The 18,947-nt window shown below is 43.3% G+C and overlaps 1 protein-coding gene and 1 long non-coding RNA gene across 4 annotated transcripts in view; one reads left to right on the top strand and one right to left on the bottom strand.

Moving 5' to 3' along the window:
• The window catches only part of gpnmb (glycoprotein (transmembrane) nmb), a 55,310-nt gene that overhangs the window by 17,340 nt on the left and 19,023 nt on the right, over positions 1–18,947 (bottom strand). For 2 of the 3 annotated variants that reach the window (XM_041185113.1, XM_041185114.1), the window contains exon 7: positions 2,081–2,209. The exons of the other annotated variant lie outside the window; for it this stretch is intronic. In XM_041185113.1, coding sequence (XP_041041047.1) covers positions 2,081–2,209 — 129 coding nt within the window. The remainder of the gene's footprint in view (positions 1–2,080; positions 2,210–18,947) is intronic. 3 annotated transcript variants of the gene reach the window in all.
• LOC121276562 overlaps positions 1–18,947 on the top strand; it is a 30,939-nt gene that overhangs the window by 5,310 nt on the left and 6,682 nt on the right. The gene's annotated exons all lie outside the window — the stretch shown is intronic.

The raw sequence follows: 18,947 nt of genomic DNA, 5'->3' as shown, positions 1-18,947 counted from the left end.
CAGCTTCCGACCCCCACTTTCATATGAATTCCACCGAGGCCAGCTTGGAGTGTGCGCCACCAGTGGCAAGTGCAAGATTGGTGTTCGTTAAACCCAACTCCTTAGCTTGGCCCCAGTCCGCTCCTCCTTCTCTGGTCACCAGGACTTGGGGCCTTGTCTGTCTCTCTCTAGCTCTGCTTCTTAAGTGAAAATGCAAAAAAAAAGTTTTATTAGTTAGCTCTACTGCTTGGCACTTTATAATGTCATTTTTATGAATTATTCAGTCTTTTAAATGATCAGTTTATTGCTTTGACATTGTTATTAATGTTTTCTTCATAACAATGTTTTTTTGAAATTCCTGTTTAATGTGCCAAACCAGTTCTCAGGCTGCTACCACTGCCAGGTTTCTTGCTGAAGGGAATGAAAGGCTCACAAGAAGTCTGACTGTCTTTTGGAGAGTTGGCAAAAGAGGTTATTTTTGCTCCATTAGAAATGGGAAGTATTGGAAATGCTCAGCACATCTGGCAGCATCTGTGCAGAGAGAAGCAAAGGTCAGTGACCCTTCGTCAGAACTAGTGCAGATTGTGGACATGAGGTATTGACTGTTTCTCTCTCCAAAGATGCTGTCTGGCCTGCTGTGATTTCCTGCGTTTTCTGTTTCCATTTCAGATTTCCAGCATCTGGTGTACCTCTCCTATTATATGCCCCATGCTGGGCATTTGTAAGTAGTTAGTTTCAATTTAAAATGAGAAAATATTTATCATTTAATGCAAAGTGCAATGTTTCTATTAACAAAGCCCATTTGTGTGGGTAGAAGTAGTACATTATTAACCTTACATTATTAGGTTTTGCCATTTTTAAACTTGGAAGTGAAATCAGAAGTCATGTGCCAAAAGAATACACCACTGTTAGTTCAAGGTATTCCAATTTGTACATAGGATTGTTGTTGCAGTGCTTACAGTTCAAGTATTTTGGATGTTGCTGTCTGGTTATTGTATAGGGCCAGGTTCAAAGAAGCTGAGCCGGTTGCATACTATGAACTGCAGAGTTGTGTGGAATTGTCTGTAAAAGCTGTGGTTATAAAGTGTATCACACTGAAACCTGAGCTTTCGATGGGCTTTATAAATAGAGGCATAGGGCTGAATTTTGCCGTCGGCAAGCAGGGGGTGGGGGGAATCCCTGACGTCATCCCGCCCCATTCAAATTTTCAGGAAGGTGGGAGCACAGCCAAATCAGCTGTGCGCCCGCTGACCTGTCAATGGCCAATTGAGGCCAGTGACACGATCATTGAAACAAAGGGCCTGCCTGTCCAACCTTAAGGTTGGTGGGCAGGCCAGGAGCCTCGGCGGGCAATAGGAAAAACATGAAACCTCATCCACCGGTGGGATGAGATTTCATGTAGGAATTTAAACAGTTTAATAAAGTTTTAGTGTAAATTATGAACATGTCCCATCCCATATGACATTGTCCTATGAGGGGGACATGTTAAGGATTTTTTTTCTACTTTTAATGTTTTTAAAAGTGTCAACGATCTCCCTGAGGCAGCACTTAGCCTCAGGGAGATGTGCGCTCTTCTGTGCGCATGTGCGAAAGAGCGGAGTCTCGCTTTTGGGGATGTCCCCCCCCCCACCCGGCCACACAGAAAGTGTATAGCGTTTCCCGCTGGACGTACGCTAGGCAGGCCTTAATTGTCCTGCCCACGTAAAATGACGGCGGGGCCCGCTTCTCCGGCAAGGATCAGCTCCCCGCCCACCGGAGATTGGGTCGGGCCCGTCCGCCCGGCAGGCAGAAAATTCCGCCCATAGAGTACAAAAGCTAAGAAATTTTGCTAAACTTATATGAAACAGCTCGACCCCACTGTGATTATGGCTCCCCAACCTGGCCACCTGAAGGATATAAAGGGGAGGGTTAAAGGGAGGGTGGGGTGGGATAAGGGGCCCAGAAACAAGAGAAGCACCAGGGCTCATGCTTTTTCTCCCTTGACCTAGTTATAGGTGCTTGTAGTACTGGAGATTTTATTAATCTCCCTGCTCATTCAGCAAACTTGGGAGCTCAATGTAGGACATTTGACCTCAACATAATTTTTGATAATATTACCTACCTACAATTGTGATGTTTGTTTCAAAGTAGCCATATTTGTAGAGGTTACAGGCTAACCCAGAAGCATCTCTCTTCTCCAGCTGCAGTGGACAGTTTATGCCACAGATATTAGCGATTGTTGTTGAAGCAACTGGGGGGTGGGGGGGAATGAAAATAATGACATTAAATGTTACATATAAAGGGAAAGTATGTTTTTAAAAACATTGTAGACTTTGGGGAAATTGTAACTCTTCTGCCTGTAGCAATAGGGCACTAGCAGAGTTTAAAATGGAGGTGATGGGACTTTATCGTGTGTCCTCAGGCAGTGGACAGACTCACCTGAATCACGGAGAAACATCATTATTCCTTCCCAGTCGGGGCCTCATGTATATCATGGGACTCAATGCCATTTTAAGTGCCTACTTGGTGAAGAGCCCAATGTGGTAACTTTGCTCAATAAAACTCAGCAAAAGAGGAAATGTTGAAATTATTTCATGGGCCTAGGTAGAGCAGAAATGCTCCTCTCTCTTTGCAAGAATAATGTGAGTCAATGACGTCCTGGGATCCTTCCACCACTGCAATTGTACGTGGTTTAATATCTCATCCAAAAGGCAGTACCTCCAACAATGCAGCACTTCTTCAGTATTGCACTGGAGTATCAGCCTTGATTTTTATATGGGGGTCCAGAGTGAGACCTGAACCCCCAAACATTTGACTCAGAGGCGAGAACGCTATCAACTGAGCCATGGCTGACATTTAAAATTTACCCCCTCATTTTACAAGTGAATGTCAAGCTGCATCTTTCCTAACACAAGCACTTGCATATAAGATTGTACCAGGCCATAAATTGCTCTCCACACACCATCCTAACTTGGAAATATATGTGCATTCCTTTCATGTTGCCTGGTCAAAACCCTGGAACTCCCTCCCTAACAGAACCTTAAGCATACCTACACCAAAAGGACCACAGCGGTTCAAAAATACAGTATACACCGCCTTTTCAAGAGCAGTTAGGGATGGCAATAAATGCTGGCCTAGCCAGCAATGCCCTCATGCCATGAATGAATGAAAAGAACTATTGCAATGAAGTACTGATGTAGTTGATCAGATTACATATTGAGTACTATATGTTGCAAAGACTTGCTGTTCGAATACAGCTTATAAACTCCTATATTCAAACTCTGATCTTTTCATAATTGGCCTCCAACACTGCTCTAATGAAACCAAATATAATCTTCAGAAACACACAGCTGGATTTTACAGGATGCCGTGTTTGCTCCCATGCCCACCACCACCCCGCCCCCCAAACTAAAATATCTGTCAGCTACCCACCCACAAAAAAGCCAACTGCCCTGCAGCCACTTCATGCTCTGCGGGGCATTAATTGGCTCAGGGCAAGACGCCACCCCCATCTGGGGAGGAAGATCTGCCTTAGAAAGCAGCCAGCCAATAGGATTGGCCGGCAGCTCTGTAGTCCCAGCAGGTTCGAGTGCTGGCCACAGTTGGGACTACAGCCAGAACCCCGAAGAAGAGGAGATTATGGAAACTGGACTGAAGGGGTGGTGAGGGAAGTGCGGGCCAGGGCTTGAAAGGCCATAAGGGGGTGGGTTAAAGAGGGATATGACTTTGTAGGGAGATACATCCAATGGGCACAAAGTCCCACAAGAGTAGATTTCCCGCCACCCCGAACCTTCTTGCCTGGCACCAGCTCACCCAGTGAAACCTGCTGGGCTACTGACTTGGCCTCCCCCTGCTGCAGATAAAATAGCAGTGGGGGCTGGGATGAACCACTTAAGTGGCCATTAATTGGTCACACAAGGACCACAATAGGCCCAAGGGCAAAAGGGCTGCCCGACACCTCCACCACCCACCATAAAACAGGAGATAGGTCAAGGTTGGGTGGGAAGGCAGCAGGCAGGCCACACACTGCAAACATGCCAGCGGAGTGCTGTAATATCCAGCCCATGGGGCTGATTTAATAAAACTGCACTGCTGGTGGAACGCATTTGTGAATTAGGGCCCACAATTTTCTAATCACATAGCTTAATGGACAAAAATCGTACAAGGTGCACGCATATGCATGTGATCCTGTGGAATGAGTTCTGTGTTAGGAGCATGATTTCATTAACTCAGTCCATGTTCCTCCTGAGCGCTTAGCAGTGCTCTGGTCTGAATACTGACATTAACAACTTCAGATATTTGCTATGTCCCATTTTCAAAAAGCAGAGTGTGTTGGGAATTCATGATGGGTCTTCAACATCTGATAGGAGGGGGGGGGGGCACATTGACCTTTCACCTGCATCCAGGCCTTTGGCCAGTCTTTTCTCTATGTGGACCCATAGTGTGCTTCCAGAATTTTCTCTTCTTATTTCAGGTTTCCAGAATTTGAAGTTCTCTATTCCCTCTATTTTCCAGCCCATTTCATTTGCCTCCATTTTGAAGGATTTTGTGTACCTTTGCCAAGCCTGTTCACCACCTTATTTACCTACTCTAATTTTTTAAAATTCCTTTCCACTGTCTGATTGAAATTTTTATTATGATAACCATCATTTTTCATCTTTTCCAACATCCGTTTGTTACCAGAGTTGGTATGTAGACCAAGTGCAACCATGAGCTTTTTGGAGGTAAGGACAAATAGGTAAGAGTGGGTGGGTTTTTACAGGGGGGTAGTTGAAGGGGTGGGAGAATGAAGAACATCTTACTTTTGTGTATGAGGCAGGTGTTGCATTGTGTATAGCAGTATCAATTTTGTGTACATGGGCTTTTACTTTTTATACATATGGAGTCTTGCTTTTTTTAATATGGGGATCTTTCTATTTTTAGAATTACATACAGCAAAGAAACAGGCCATTTGGTCAAATTAGATCATGCCAGTGTTTGAGCTCCATAGAAGCCTCCTCTCACCTCGCTTCATTGTCAACATATCCTCCTGTTCCTTTTCCATTATATGTTTTTCTGACATCCCCTTAGATGCATTTATGATATTCACCTCAACTACTCCTTGTGGTAAAGAGTTTTCCATCCTACCCAATCACTGGGTAAAGTAGTTCTCCTGAATTCACTATTGGATTTATGAGTGATTAGTTTGGTCTTCCCCCCACAAGTGGTAACATCTCCTCTATGCCTACCCTATCAAATACTTTCACAACTTACTTAGGGAACTCTGTTAGGGGACGGCTCAGCCTTCACTTTTGTATATGCACGGGAGGTCACATTATACCACCCTCATATGTGTCTGGCCAAGTCACAAAGATAGAATATTTGTAATGTAACTAATTTCCGTAGGAACATAGGAAGAAGAATAGGTCTTTTGCCCCTCAGAACTATTCTGCCATTCAATGAGATCATAATTGATCTGCCACCTAATTCCATATACCTGCCTTTGCCCCACATCTCTTAATAATGACAAACAAAAATCTAACAACTTGTTTTAAAATTTATAATTGATCTAGCATGAATTGCTATTTGCAGAAAAGAGTTCCAAATTTCTATCACTCTTTGTGTATAAATATGTTTCCTAATTTCACTCTGAAAAGGTCTCGTTCCAATTTTTAGACAATGCACCTAATCCTAGCCTCCCCAACTACCAGAAATATTTTTCTCTACATCCCCTGTCTGTTCCCCTGAATATCTTAAAAACTTTGATCAAAACACCCTTTAATCTTCTAACTTCCAGGAAATACAATCCTAGTTTGTTTAATCTGTCCTCATAGTTTAATCCTTGGAGTCCAAGCATCATTTTAGTAAACCTACACTGCTCCCCATCCAAGTCCAATATAATCTTAAACAATATAACAACAGGTTAAGCAAACCATTTCATGCTGCTATTATACAGTAGTTATGCGACTGATATTTTCCACAAACAGGATGCTGCTGTCAGTCTAAAAAGACTTGCCTACACACAATTAAGCAATATAATTTATGAATTTCAGTGCCAGTGCACTGGCAGGTATGTAAGCCCAGTGTCCAATGATTGGCTGGTTGAATGGAGCGGCATGTTTTTTCGGTTGTTTGTAATAGACAGAGTACAAACTGTACTCCACCAGCCCACGCTTGCAAAACCCAAAACAAAACTTCTGCTGTTAGATGTGATTTCACAATTGGGCAGCACTTGCTGAACAACCTTGAGTGTGCTAATAGCTATACTAACAACCAATTTGAGATAATCACTCAAGATTGTAACATGGTTCATTTACGCTTGCTAGAAGCAACATGCATTTATAAGCAGGGACTACCTCTTCTGCAAACAAAAAGAAAACATCCAAGCCTTGTGCCTTGTTTGAATTACCCAGGAGCTTGAGGAGTCCATTGTTCCCCATTGCTTCCTGCATGGCAATGCCTCACCCAATCAGAATTGACTTGCCAACCCATCAGCACCCTTTCCTTTTGTAGCATAATTTGTTGTGATAGTTTGAAATTTGGCATTCTTGCATTTGTCTGGATGAGTGCAAGACAAAAAGCTTTGACAACATGTCTCTCTTTTCAGCAATAATCTTAGCTGTACTCCAGAGGTGATCTAATAAGTCTTTGTATTGCTGAAGCATGACTTCTAAATCCTTGTATTCTAGTTGTCTAGAAGGTCAGCATTGCATTAGCCTTTTTAATTAATTTCTGTAACTGTTGTGACATTTTAATGATCTATGTACATTGTCATGAAGCTATTAATGTATATAATATTTTGGAAAGTATTTTTCTTTTAAAATAGAGGTTTAGTCTACAGATATGTCTTAACTGGATTAAAGGCAGCTAGTCTGGGTGCTTTGATATGTACTAGTTTTGATATATAAGAGACATAACGGGCATTTGCATTTCTGAATAGAGCATTCAAGAAGTGGGGTGAAAACTTGACACCTTTCTAGCAGCTACCGAGCAATATGTTTATATTACTAATAAAATTGGTACAATGAATGGGTTTCATTGTTAAAAGGTAAAGTTCAAAGAGACTGGTGAGACAATGAGAATTTGAATTCAATCAGAGGTGATAGGTATAACTTCAGTAGTTTTTGGGTGTGCAGACAGAGGCAATGTAAGATCAAAAGGCAGCTGCAAGCCTCCAACACAGTGAAAAGAGCCTCATTCTGAATTCATAAGGTGAAAATGCTTTGTCTGGTGTTTGGTCAAGCCTATGTTGCTGTTGCCTTAGTGGAGATTAGTTTGGGAATTTGTTATAAGTTATGATAGTAGTAATTTGTAGCCACGTGTACATATATTTTAACCTGTGTAAATTAATAAAATGTTTAATTTAGTTTAATGTAAAACCTCGAGAACTAGTGGTCCTGAGTTTAGAGTCACATCTCAAACGTAACACTTAAAATTATTGGTTATGACAGTTGTTGAAAGTTTCTCTCTGAGATTTTTAAAATAGCTCCACTTTACCAACTGCATCAGGCATAACAACATGGACTCCAAAGGCTCTTTGGACCTCCACTATTTCTAGCTTTTCACCATTTAGGAAGACTCTGTTCTATCCTTTTTAGGTCCAAAGTGGATGATCACACATTTGCGTGCATTGAATTTAATTTACAACATTTGGTTCATTCACGTAACCTATCAATATCTCTTTGTAATTTTACACTTTCACCTACACTGCTTATAATACTGCCTATTTCTGTGTCATCGACAAATTTGGATGTGTGACGTTCTAGCTCATCATCTAAGTCATTGATGAATACAGTTAACAGTTGAGGCCCCAACATAGATCCTTGTGGGGTACCACTAGTCACATCCTGCCAATTAGAGTGCCTGCCCATTATCTCTACTCTCTGTCTCCTTCTGCTCAGCCAATTTCCTAATCATTTCAAGACTTTGTCTTCAATTTCATGAGCTTCAACTTTAACTAACAGTGTCTTATGAGGGCCCTCATCACATGCCTTCTGAAAGCCATATAAATAGTGATGGATTCTCCTGTTGCTTTGATAGGTGAGTGTTCAGCAAGGAGACCAATTGTTCACCTTCTTGGATGGTGTTGTCTCATGCAACGATAAGCCAAATCTTGATTTGCAGAACCAATTGCAACTTTTACATATGAAGTCACAGTTGAAGTGGTTGGTGAGGCACTGGCTTTGTGATGTGCTCACTTGACTCTGTTCTCCACAAATGTTGAAATTGTTTGAAGACAGAGACTTCTCCATGTGGATCTGACTGATTTTCCCCCTCCCCCCACCATGGAGTGGGGTCCAGTTTACAGGCTCTGAGCTTAGCTTTCAGAATGTATCTGAGTTTGGAACATCCTATGGTGGGTTCCCACAATCAGCTGGCTGTAGAATAATGCCTTTGGTATGCGGGAATCCTCCATGTGAATTCCATGGATGACCTAGCGAAGCTGAATTCTGATGAGCATGCTCTCAATACCAGGTATGTGGCACCTTGCAAGACCTTCAGTGTTAGAGACTTTGTCCTACCGCTTGATGTTGTAGATAGATCTTAAGCAGTGAAGGTAGAATGCATCTAGATGCTTTACGTATTGCCAGTAGATTGTCCATGCCTCACAGTCATGGAGAAGTGATGTGACAACCACATCCTGGTAGACTTTGATCTTTATTTTGAGACAAACTCCATGTCCTTGCCAAAGCCTGAGGGTGAACCTGCCAAGTGCCAGCTTCCTTTCATCAGGCAATGGGTGATTTCATCATCTGACCTGGTGTTGTGGGACTGGATAATCCCAAGATAGCTGAACTTTCAACCTGAGTTGAGGGACGTATTGTTAATTATGACTAAGGAGTTTGTGGCCAGGAGCTGATTGGTACAAAATCTCCGTCTTTTTCAGACTCCTTGTAAGGATGAAGGTTCTGAGGCCTGGACAAAGCAGCCAATAAGCAGCTGGATGTCCTCCAGAGTATGTGCTATGACACCAAACAACAGTTCACTTAATAGTTGTTCTGTGATCATTGTGTGGACCTTGAACCTTTGCAGATTGAAGAGGTTGATGTCTGACCCGAACTGAATGTGTACTCCTATTTCAAGATCTTTGAGTGCATACAACAGCGTAGTCGAGAAGTAGATGTTAAACAGAACTGGAGCCATTATGCACCCTTGGTGACAGGAAAGGTGAGGCACTATTCTGCATTACACTGGCCATCCTGCTGTCATGAAATATGTGAATGACCCTGGTCATCTTTTCAGGACAGCCATATTTGAACAGCACCTTCTACAAGCCTTCACGGTCTTCTGTGTCAAAGGCCTTGGTCAGGTCAATGAACACCGTGTAAAGGTCCTTGTTCTGTTCATGGGACTTCTTTTGAATTTGACCGCAAAGATCATGTCAACTGTTCCTCGTCCAGCATGAAAGCCACACTGTGATTCTACACTGAGTGTGTAAGATGAGTGACAATCCTGTTGAAAATAACTCTTGCAAGAATTTTTCCCATTGCAGAAAGAAATGACAAACCACAATGATTGTTACAGGTGAACTTACTTCCCTTCTGTTTGTATAGGTCAGTTATGGAAGCATCCTTGTAATCTTGGGGCATGATACCCTCATTCCAGATTAAGAAAAAGAGGCTAGTGAGTTTGCTAACCATATCAGCTCCTCCAGACTTGAATACTTTAAGGTGGATTGCCGTGACTCCCAGAGACTTACCCACAGACAGTCGCTTTATGATCTTAATGGCATTGATTTGAGGTGGATGGAGGGCAAGCTTTTCCAGAACGCAATGCTGTAGAAGTGATCCAATGGCATTGTCGCACACTCTGGATTCCTGGATCAAGAGATTGTTAAAGTGCTTTGCTCAATGAGAGAGAATCGCATTAGGAGCTGATTGCTGTCTGTTGAGAAGATGGGTGTCATTCCATTGATTTTGAGGCCATAGACAGATTGAAGACATTCATGGCAAGCCTTCAGATCGTGCTTATCAGCAGCTTCCTGACCCTCTACAACTTTGTTCTCCCACCATTGGTTCTTTGTCTCTTAGTTTACCTGCAGCATGTGTTTAGCTTTAAGGGATCTGGCTTTACTTGCTGGTGAGTTTCTGTAGGATCTGAGAGTGTTGTGCACATCATCTGATAGCTTGACTATTTCCTTGTCAAACCAGTCTTCGTGCTTCCATTTGACAAATGCAAAGACCTCAGATGCCTTGCTATGACTGATATCCCTTACATTCTTCCAAGAATTTTCAATGTCTATATTATTTTCTGGGATACCAGCAAGGTCTATGGCTAATTATTGGTCCAGTTCCTGTCTCTTGGCTAAGTTTTTTAGGATAGTTACATCAAGTTTCCTATGTGGCTTGACTCTGTGTCATAGCACTTTAGGTGTTATCTTCAAGGACATGATGCTCCTGACAAGCCAAAGGTCTGATCAGCATTCAGCACGTCAGAGGCAGCATGTAGAGTGCATGTCCTGTGGTCTCTCTATCGTACAGTAATGTAATCCAACACATGCCAATGTTTAGATCTATGTTGTTTTCAGTTTCTCAGCTTGTTGGAAGATTGTATTTGTGATAGTAAGGCCAAATTCGCTGCACTTAGAGAAAAGAAGCTGGCTGTTAGAGTTTACTCTACCAATGCCGTGGTATCCCAGTATGCCCCTCAGTGTATTACAGTTTGTACCAACACTTCCAACTAAATAATGCCATTGAAATTTCCCTATCCACTAATTTGGTCACTTTTTCAAAGCATTCAGTCAGGTTTTTCAGGCATGACTTAGCCTTTACAAATGCAAGCAGGCTCTCTCTGATCAGCCCGAAATTTTCAAGGTGTTCAGTCACCCTATCATTAATTATAGGATTTAGCAATTTTCTGACAAAAGATGTTAGGCAATTGGCCTATAATTCCATCATCTTTCTTAAACAAAAAAACAACGTGCAATTTCCCAATTTATGGGACCAGTTTGCGAGTCAAGAGGACTTTGGAAGCTTTTGTTAAGGCATCGCCATGGTTCTCATCCCTGGGATGGAAACCACCTGGTCCTGGGGATTTGTCACCTTTCAGTATCATTAAAATCTTAATTTCTGTTATTTTGTTTACCTTAATTTTGATGAGGCCCTGGGCAGATGTTCCCAGGAGCAGAAAACGAAACAGCGGGGGCACTTGAGTGGGAGGCAAAATGTCAGTTTCCCAATGGCAGGATGAAAGTTGCTTATTAAGGTGGCAGCAGATTGAGGACGGATCATGCTTCCCGACAGCAAGCAGCTGGAACCAATTTTTAATACATTCGCATGTCATGCGAGCTCATTAAAACACAGTTTTACTATATTAAATTGTATCTTTGGAATTAGCTATGTAACATACAAGAAACACATGCTTTCAGATTTATGACTGGGTAAAGATGGAGTACAGCAGGAAAAGTAATCTGGTGGATTTGGACTTGAGTAGGAACTGTTTTCTTATATGGGAGCTTCATTGAAGCAGGGGCGAGGAGGCATTGATGCATTAAGATCAGATAGTGGCTGTGAAAGGGAAAAGGGGCATGACTGACTGAGAGAGGGAGAGAGTTGGCAGCCCTGCGAAGGCTCGTGGAGGACAGAGGAAGGAAACTACAGCACAGGGAAGGTCAATGTCTACAGAGAATAGGTCAAGCATGATTGTGGGGAGATCAAGGGTTATATAGGGAACGTCAATGGTGAGGTCCTTGGTGTCGAAGGTAACAGAGGGCATGTCAAGAATGATAGCGGAAGGGTTGAAGATGGCCAGTCAAGGGTAACGGAGGATAGGGTGGTGGGGGCAAGCAGTTCTGTTGTGGCAAGGGTGCTGACTGATGGTGACAGAGGGAAGCTCCAGGGTGAATGTTAGTTGGTCAAAGGTAATTGGGGGTTGGGAGTGTCAAGGGTCACCGAAGGCAGGGCATGTGCGATGGGGTGATGGACCAGATAGGCCCATGACACATTAACTGCATCCAGATTTCGGCCAGAATGAGGCCCCTACAAGATCTTGATGCCTTTACGCAATGTCGCTGTATAACTGCCAAAGTGCTAGCAGATCCAGGATTATAAACTCCTCACAAACAGCAAAACAGATTCTGCTGGATGACGAGGCATGGATGCCTGTATGGGTGCTGTTTGAATGTGGTGTCTGGACCTTTGATCCTGTGAGGTAATGACATGACTAGAAACTCCACGTGATTGGCCAGGATCCTCGCCTCTGCATATCTAATTGGCTGGCCGCCTGATGATTGCACATGGCCAGCCACTCTGCCACTGTATGCAAGTGCCATGTACTTCTGGTCTTGTCAATGGGACTCTCAATGCAAGAAGAAGATTCTGCTCTCTGACCCCAATTCAGTATTAGCTTGCTTATGATTTCTGGCATACTGACTTCTTCCTTTACTGTAAAAACTGACACAAAGTAATTATTCAGCATGTCTGCCATTTCCATATTTTCATTGGCAATATTATCATTATCAATGTTCGAGAGGTCCACATTGTAGTAAAATTGTAAGAATTTTTTTGTTGATTTTGATTTCCCTTGCAAGTTTCCTTTCTTACTCATGTTTCTTAGCTCTATTTGTTTTGTCACCCTTTCCTGTTCTTTGTATCCGATCCATTTGCCAGGATCTTTTGCTATTTTTTTTTAATTTTGTGCAGGTTTCTTTTAGTTTTTTGTTGTCTCCTATCACTTTAGTTGCCCATGGTTGTTTTTTGGTAAGTAGAATTCTTGCCCACTGGGGATATAAACTGGTTCTATATCATATTAAATTGTTTTCTGAAGACCTCCTACTGGTCTTCTGCAGCTTTACCTATTAACACAAGAACACGAGACAGAAACAAGAGTAAGCCATACAGCCTATTGACCCTGTTCTGCCATTCAATATGATCATGGCTACTTTTGGACTTCAACTTCAATTTCCCAACCGCTCTCCGCATATCCCTTGATTCCCCAAGAGACCAAAAATCTGTCTATCCCAGCCTTAAATATATTAAACAATGATACATTCACAACCCTCTGCAGTAGAGAATTCCAAAGATTTGTCCAGATTATTGTGGACAGTCTCTGTCTCATCTCATTGAAGTCAGCCTTGCCTAAATCTAAAATCTTAGTAGTTGTTTCGAGTTTCTCCCTTTGAAACACTGCATTAAACTGGATCATATTATGATTGCTATTAGATAAATGTTCATGCACCATAAGGCTGTTAACTAAATTTGGCTCATTACTAAATCTAATAAGGCATGCCCCCTTGTTGGTTCCAGGAAATATTGCAGTGGGAAACTATTCCAGACACACTCAAGAAATTCGAAATAAAAACAGAAAATGCTGGAAACGCTCAGTAGGTCATGCAGCATCTATGGAGAGTGAATATAGTTAGCATGTCAGGCCATTGACCTTTCACCAGAACTGAAACATTAACTCTGTTCTCTCTCCACAGATGCTCCTGACCTGTTTTGCATTTCAGATTTCCAGCATTTGCAGTATTTTGCTTTTGTACATTTAAGAAACTCACTACTTTCCTGATCTCTCTGCTTGTCCCAATCTATAATGAAAGTTAAAATCCCCCATTAAAACAATTCTGCCTTTGCTACATGCTTTCCTAATCTACAGCTCACAGTTGCTACTAGGGTTATTGCTACTAGAGAAAGTTGAGTTTTTGGAATCAGATGTGCATTGATCATTTTTGTTTCCTGTGTTTTGTAAAGGCTTCCGTCTTTCCTTGCTTCCCTGGTCACTAACTGGAATCTATTGCAGAGGATGTAGTAGTTGTAGCTTCTTGAGTTCTTGGGAGGATAGTTGTTTTCGCTGACTAAAAAGCCTTGGAAGTAACTAAAGGTGGTAAAGTGCTAACTTCTAAGAAAACAAAGTTGGAAGCAAAAAGCAAGCTTTGAATTGAATATAAGTACACTCATATATAAGGAGGGATGGGGAAAGAATAAGGGAAAATGGAGAGGGAAGGAAGGAGCAATGGAAGGGTTGGAAGAAGGTGGGTAGGGCAGGGTTGGAGAAATGAAGGAGGTGAGGGGGGAAAGTGGGAGAAAATGAGGATGGAAGGGAAGAGGGGTTAAGTGGGAATGCTTAAATGGCCCCATCCAATTTGAACAATGCATTCAACCCATATACCTACCCCACATCTTTCTTAGTTTTTCTCTTCCTCCCTTTCCTTCCTCCTGTTCCCCTTTCATCTTCTCCCTCCTTCCCCTTTCACTAATCCTATCTACCATTCTCTTTTCCTTCATTCCTGCTCTCTCCTCCTTCCATCTCCCCTCTGTCATCTCCCCTTTGTCTTGTCCCATTCTTCTTCCCCACTCTTCCCACTTATCCTTACGACCTTTTCCTCCCCCCCTCCTCCCTTGCCTCATCCCTCCCTCTGCTTTTTAAAAATTCATTGTGGGCTTCGCTGGCTGGGGCAGCATTTATTGCTCATCCCTAGTTGCCTTTAAGAAGGTAGTGAAGAGCTGCCTTCTTGGACTGCGGTAGTTCATGTGGTGTAGGTACACCCACAAGGCTGTTAGGAAGAGAGTTCCAGGATTTTGATCCAGCAACAGTGAAGGAATGGTGATATATTTCCAAGTTAGAATGGTGAGTGACTTGGAGGGGAACTTCCAGGTGGTGGTGTTCCCATCTATCTGCTGCCCTTGTCCTTCTAGATGGTAGTGGTCATGGGTTTGTAAGTTGCTGTCAAAGGAGCCTTGGTGAATTACTGCAGTGTATCTTGTATATGGTACACACTGCTGCCACCATGCATCAGTCATGGAGGGAGTGAATGTTTGTGGATATGGTGCCAATCAAGTGGGCTGCTTTGTCCTGGATGGTGTCAAGCTTCTTGAGTGTTGAGGGAGCTGCACTCATCCAGGCAAGTGGGGAGTATTCCATAACACTCCTGACTTGTGCCTTGTAGATGACTGACAGGCATTGGGGAGTCAGGAGGTGAGTTACTTGCTGCAAGATTCCTAGCCTCTGACCTGCTGTTGTAGCCACAGTATTTATATGGCTGGTCCAGTTCAGTTTCTGGTCAATGGTAACCCCCAGGATGTTGATAGTGGGGGATTCAGTGATGGTAATGCCATTGAACATCAAAGGGCCATGGTTAGGTTCTCTCTTGTTGGTGATGGTCATTCCTTGGCATTTGTGTGGCGCGAATATTACTTGCCACTTGTCAGCCCAAGCCTGGATACTGTCCAGGTCTCGCTACATTTGGACATGGACTATTTCAGTATCTAAGGAGTCATGAATGGTGCTGAATATTGTGCAATCATCAGCGAACATCTCACTTCTGACCTTATGGTGGAAGGAAGGTCAGTGATGAAGCAACTGAAATGGTTGGGCTGAGGACACTCCCCTGAGGAACTCCTACAGTGATGTCCTGGAGCTGAGATGACTGACCTCCAGCAACCACAACCATCTTCCTTTGTGCTATGTATGACTCCAACCAGTGGAGAGTTTTCCCCTTGATTCCCATTGACTCCAGTTTTGCTAGGGCTCCTTGATGCCACTCAGTGAGATGCGGCCTTGATGTCAAGAGCAATCACTTTAATCTCACTTTGGCACTTCAGCTCTTTTGTCCATGTTTGAACCAAGGTGGTAATGAGGTCAGGAGCTGAGTGGCCCTGGCAGAACCCAAACTGGGCATCAGTGAGCAGGTTATTGTTAAGCAAGTGCTGCTTGATAGCACTGTTGATGACACCTTCCATTACTTTACAGATGATCAAGAGTAGACTGATGGAGCAGTAATTGGCCAGATTGTATTTGTCCTGCTTTTTGTTTACAGGACAAACCTGGGCAATTTTCTACGTAGCTGGGTAGATACAAATTTTGTAGCTGTACTGGAACAGCTTGGCTCGGGGCGTGGCAATTCTGGAGTACGATTGCCACAATATTGTCAGGACCCATAGTTTTTGCAGTATCCAATGCCTGCAAGCAATTTCTTGATATCACATGGAGCGAGTCAAATTGGCTGAAGACTGGTATCTCTGATGCTGGGGACCTCACGAGGAAGCCGAGTTGGATCATCCACTGGCTGAGGATTGTAGCAACTGCCTTATCTTCTGCTCTGATGTGCTGGACTCCCCCATCATTGAGGATGGGGATATTTGTGGATCCTCCTCCTCCAGTGAGTTGTTTAATTGTCCATCACCATTCATGACTGGATGTGGCAAGACTGCAGAACTTAGATTTGATCCATTGGTTGTAGGATGGCTTAGCTCTGCCTATCACTTTTTGCTTATGGCAGTTTGGCAGTTAAGTAGTCCTGCATTGTAGCTTCACCAGGTTGACACCTTATTTTAGGTATGCCTGGTGTTGGTCCTGGCATGACCTCCTGCATTGTTCACTGAACCAGGATTGATGGTAAGGTAGAGTGGGGGATGTGCCTGGCAATGAGGTTACAGATTGTGTTCGAGTACAATTCTGCTGCTGCTGATGGCCCATAGCACCTCATGCATGCCCAGTCTTGAGTTGCTAGATCTGTTGAAAATCTATCCCATTTAGCACAATAGTAGTGCCACACAATACGATGGAGGGTATCCTCAATTTGAAAGAAGCGAAGACATAGTGGTTTTGTCACTGGACTAGTAATTCAGAGACCCAGGGTAATGCTCTGGGGACCCAGGTTTGAATCCCACTGTGGCAGATGATGGAACTTAATTTCAATAAAAATCTGGAATTAAAAGTCTAATGATGACCATGAAACCATTGTCGATTGGTAAAAACCCATCTAGTTCACTAATGTCCTCCCTTTAGGGAAGGAAATCTGCCATCCTTACATGTGACTCCAGGCCTACATCAATGTGGTTGGCTCTTAAAATGTCCTCTGGCAATAAATGCTGGCCTAGCCAGCGACGCCCATATCCCATCAATGAATAAAAAAAAGGGACTTTGTCTCCACAACGACTGTTGTCACTCCTACATCTCCAGCAGGCAGGGTGGTGAGGATAAGGTCAAATATGTTTTTCCCGCTTGTTGGTTCCCTCACTATCTGCCGCAGCTATGTCCTTTAGGACTCGGCCAGCTTGGTCAGTAGTGGTGCCACCGAGCCACTCTTGGTGATGGACATTGAAGTCCCCCACCCAGAGTACATTCTGCCACCCTCAGTGCTTCCTCCAATTGGTGTTCAACATGGAGGAGTATTGATTCATCAGCTGAGGGAGGGCAGTACGCGGTAACCAGCAGGAGGCTTCCTTGCCCATGTTTGACCTGATGCTTCGTGGAGACTTCATGGGCTCTGGATTCAATGTTGAGGATTCCCAGGGAAACTCCCTCCCAACTGTATACCACTGTGCCTGTTTACCACTGCTGGGTCTGTCTTGCCGGTGGGGCATTATCTGTAAGATATGATTCCATGAGAATGACTATGTCAGGCTGTTGCTTGAATAGCCTGTGAGACAGCTCTCCCAAATTTGGCACTACCCCCAGATGTTAGTAAGGAGGACTTTGCAGGGCTGAATTTGCAGTTGTTTTTGCAGTGCTAAGGTCAATGCCGGGTGGTCCATCTGGTTTTATTCCTTTTTTGAGCCTTTGTAGAGGTTTGATATAACTGAGTGGCTTGCTAAACCATTTCAAAGAGCATTTTAAGAGTCAACCACATTGCTGTGGGTCTGGAGTCACATGTAGGCCAGGCCAAGTAAGGATGGCAGATTTCCTTCCCTACAGGACATTGGTGAACCAGATGGGTTTTTACAACAATTGACAATTGTTCCATGGTCATCATTAAACTCTTAATTCCAGATTTTTATTGGATTCAAATTCCACCATCTGCCATGGTGGGATTCCACCCAGAGCTCCAACTCAGTGCATTACCCTAGGACTCTGAATTACTATGGGCCCTCCATAACCAGAAACAATGCGGAGGCAGTCACAGGGGCTGCTGAGTGCCCATGCAAGTTGGTTAAAAGGCCCATCTTGGTGCTCTGGGACTTCATCCCAGTTATACTAAAAGCCCTCATCCCTCACACACAATTACCTCCCCACCCACACCCCATCCATGCCAACTCATGCCTCCCCCACCAACCTCCACAGGCCCTCATACCCTCCATGCCAACCTATGCCTTTCTACTCACCTCCCATGGCTCCTCATAACCTTCATGCCAAACACCATGGCCCTTTATAGCCTCTGCCAACTTAGTGCCACCTCATGCCAACCCATACCTCCCCACCCACCACCCTTTGCTCTTACAGCCTCCATGTCAATTCACCCAGTACCCACCTAAGGGTGACCTCAAGACCCATGCTGCGATGAAATAAAGTTCTACAGACTTCACTATATGAAACAACACACTCTTATTGATAAAAGCCCACTCAAGTACTTAATTCCTTATAAAAACAAACATTTGAATTCATAGCCCCACATCAAAGATAGCTAATCCCTTTATAATCACTTTGAGATGAGAATCAAACTATGAATTTATAGCCCCCATCTCCTCTCAGTGTGATGATGATAGGTTGAATAGTCTGTGAGACAGCTCTCCCAAATTTGGCACTACCCCCAGATGTTAGTAAGGAGGACTTTGCAGGGCTGAGTTTGCAGTTGTTTTTGTAGTGCTAAGGTCAATGCCGGGTGGTCCATCTAGTTTTATTCCTTTTTTGAGCCTTTGTAGAGGTTTGATATAACTGAGTGATTTGCTAAACCATTTCAAAGAGCATTTTAAGCATTATTCAAGCAGTACTAATACTATAATGATGGCTCTTAGACTTATGTCATCAAACATCTATTGAAATTGCAAGCACCAATTTTTTTCAACAGAGGCACAGCAGGCTGTTTTTTTTTCAAAATTTACGGAGCAGGGAATTTAAATGATTTGACAGCTTAACAGTTCCACAGCACATATCCAGCTTTTATACACATTCATGTCTACACGTAACAATTCCAAAGCGTACCTGACCTCTCTAAAAGGGTACCTGACCTCTCCAAAGAACTTCAGTAGTTTTCGACCTTTTCCTCAAATTTGTAAAGCCCATAAGTTGTGTTTCAGAAACCAGGTGACAAAAATTGTTTCTGACTGAAGGCAGCTGCATTTTTAAATGTGCCG

Source organism: Carcharodon carcharias, chromosome 3 (assembly GCF_017639515.1).
Source record: "Carcharodon carcharias isolate sCarCar2 chromosome 3, sCarCar2.pri, whole genome shotgun sequence".
NCBI classification, from domain to species: domain Eukaryota; kingdom Metazoa; phylum Chordata; class Chondrichthyes; order Lamniformes; family Lamnidae; genus Carcharodon; species Carcharodon carcharias.
Note: the sequence above shows the minus strand (reverse complement) of the source record. Positions and strands in the feature narration are given on the sequence as shown.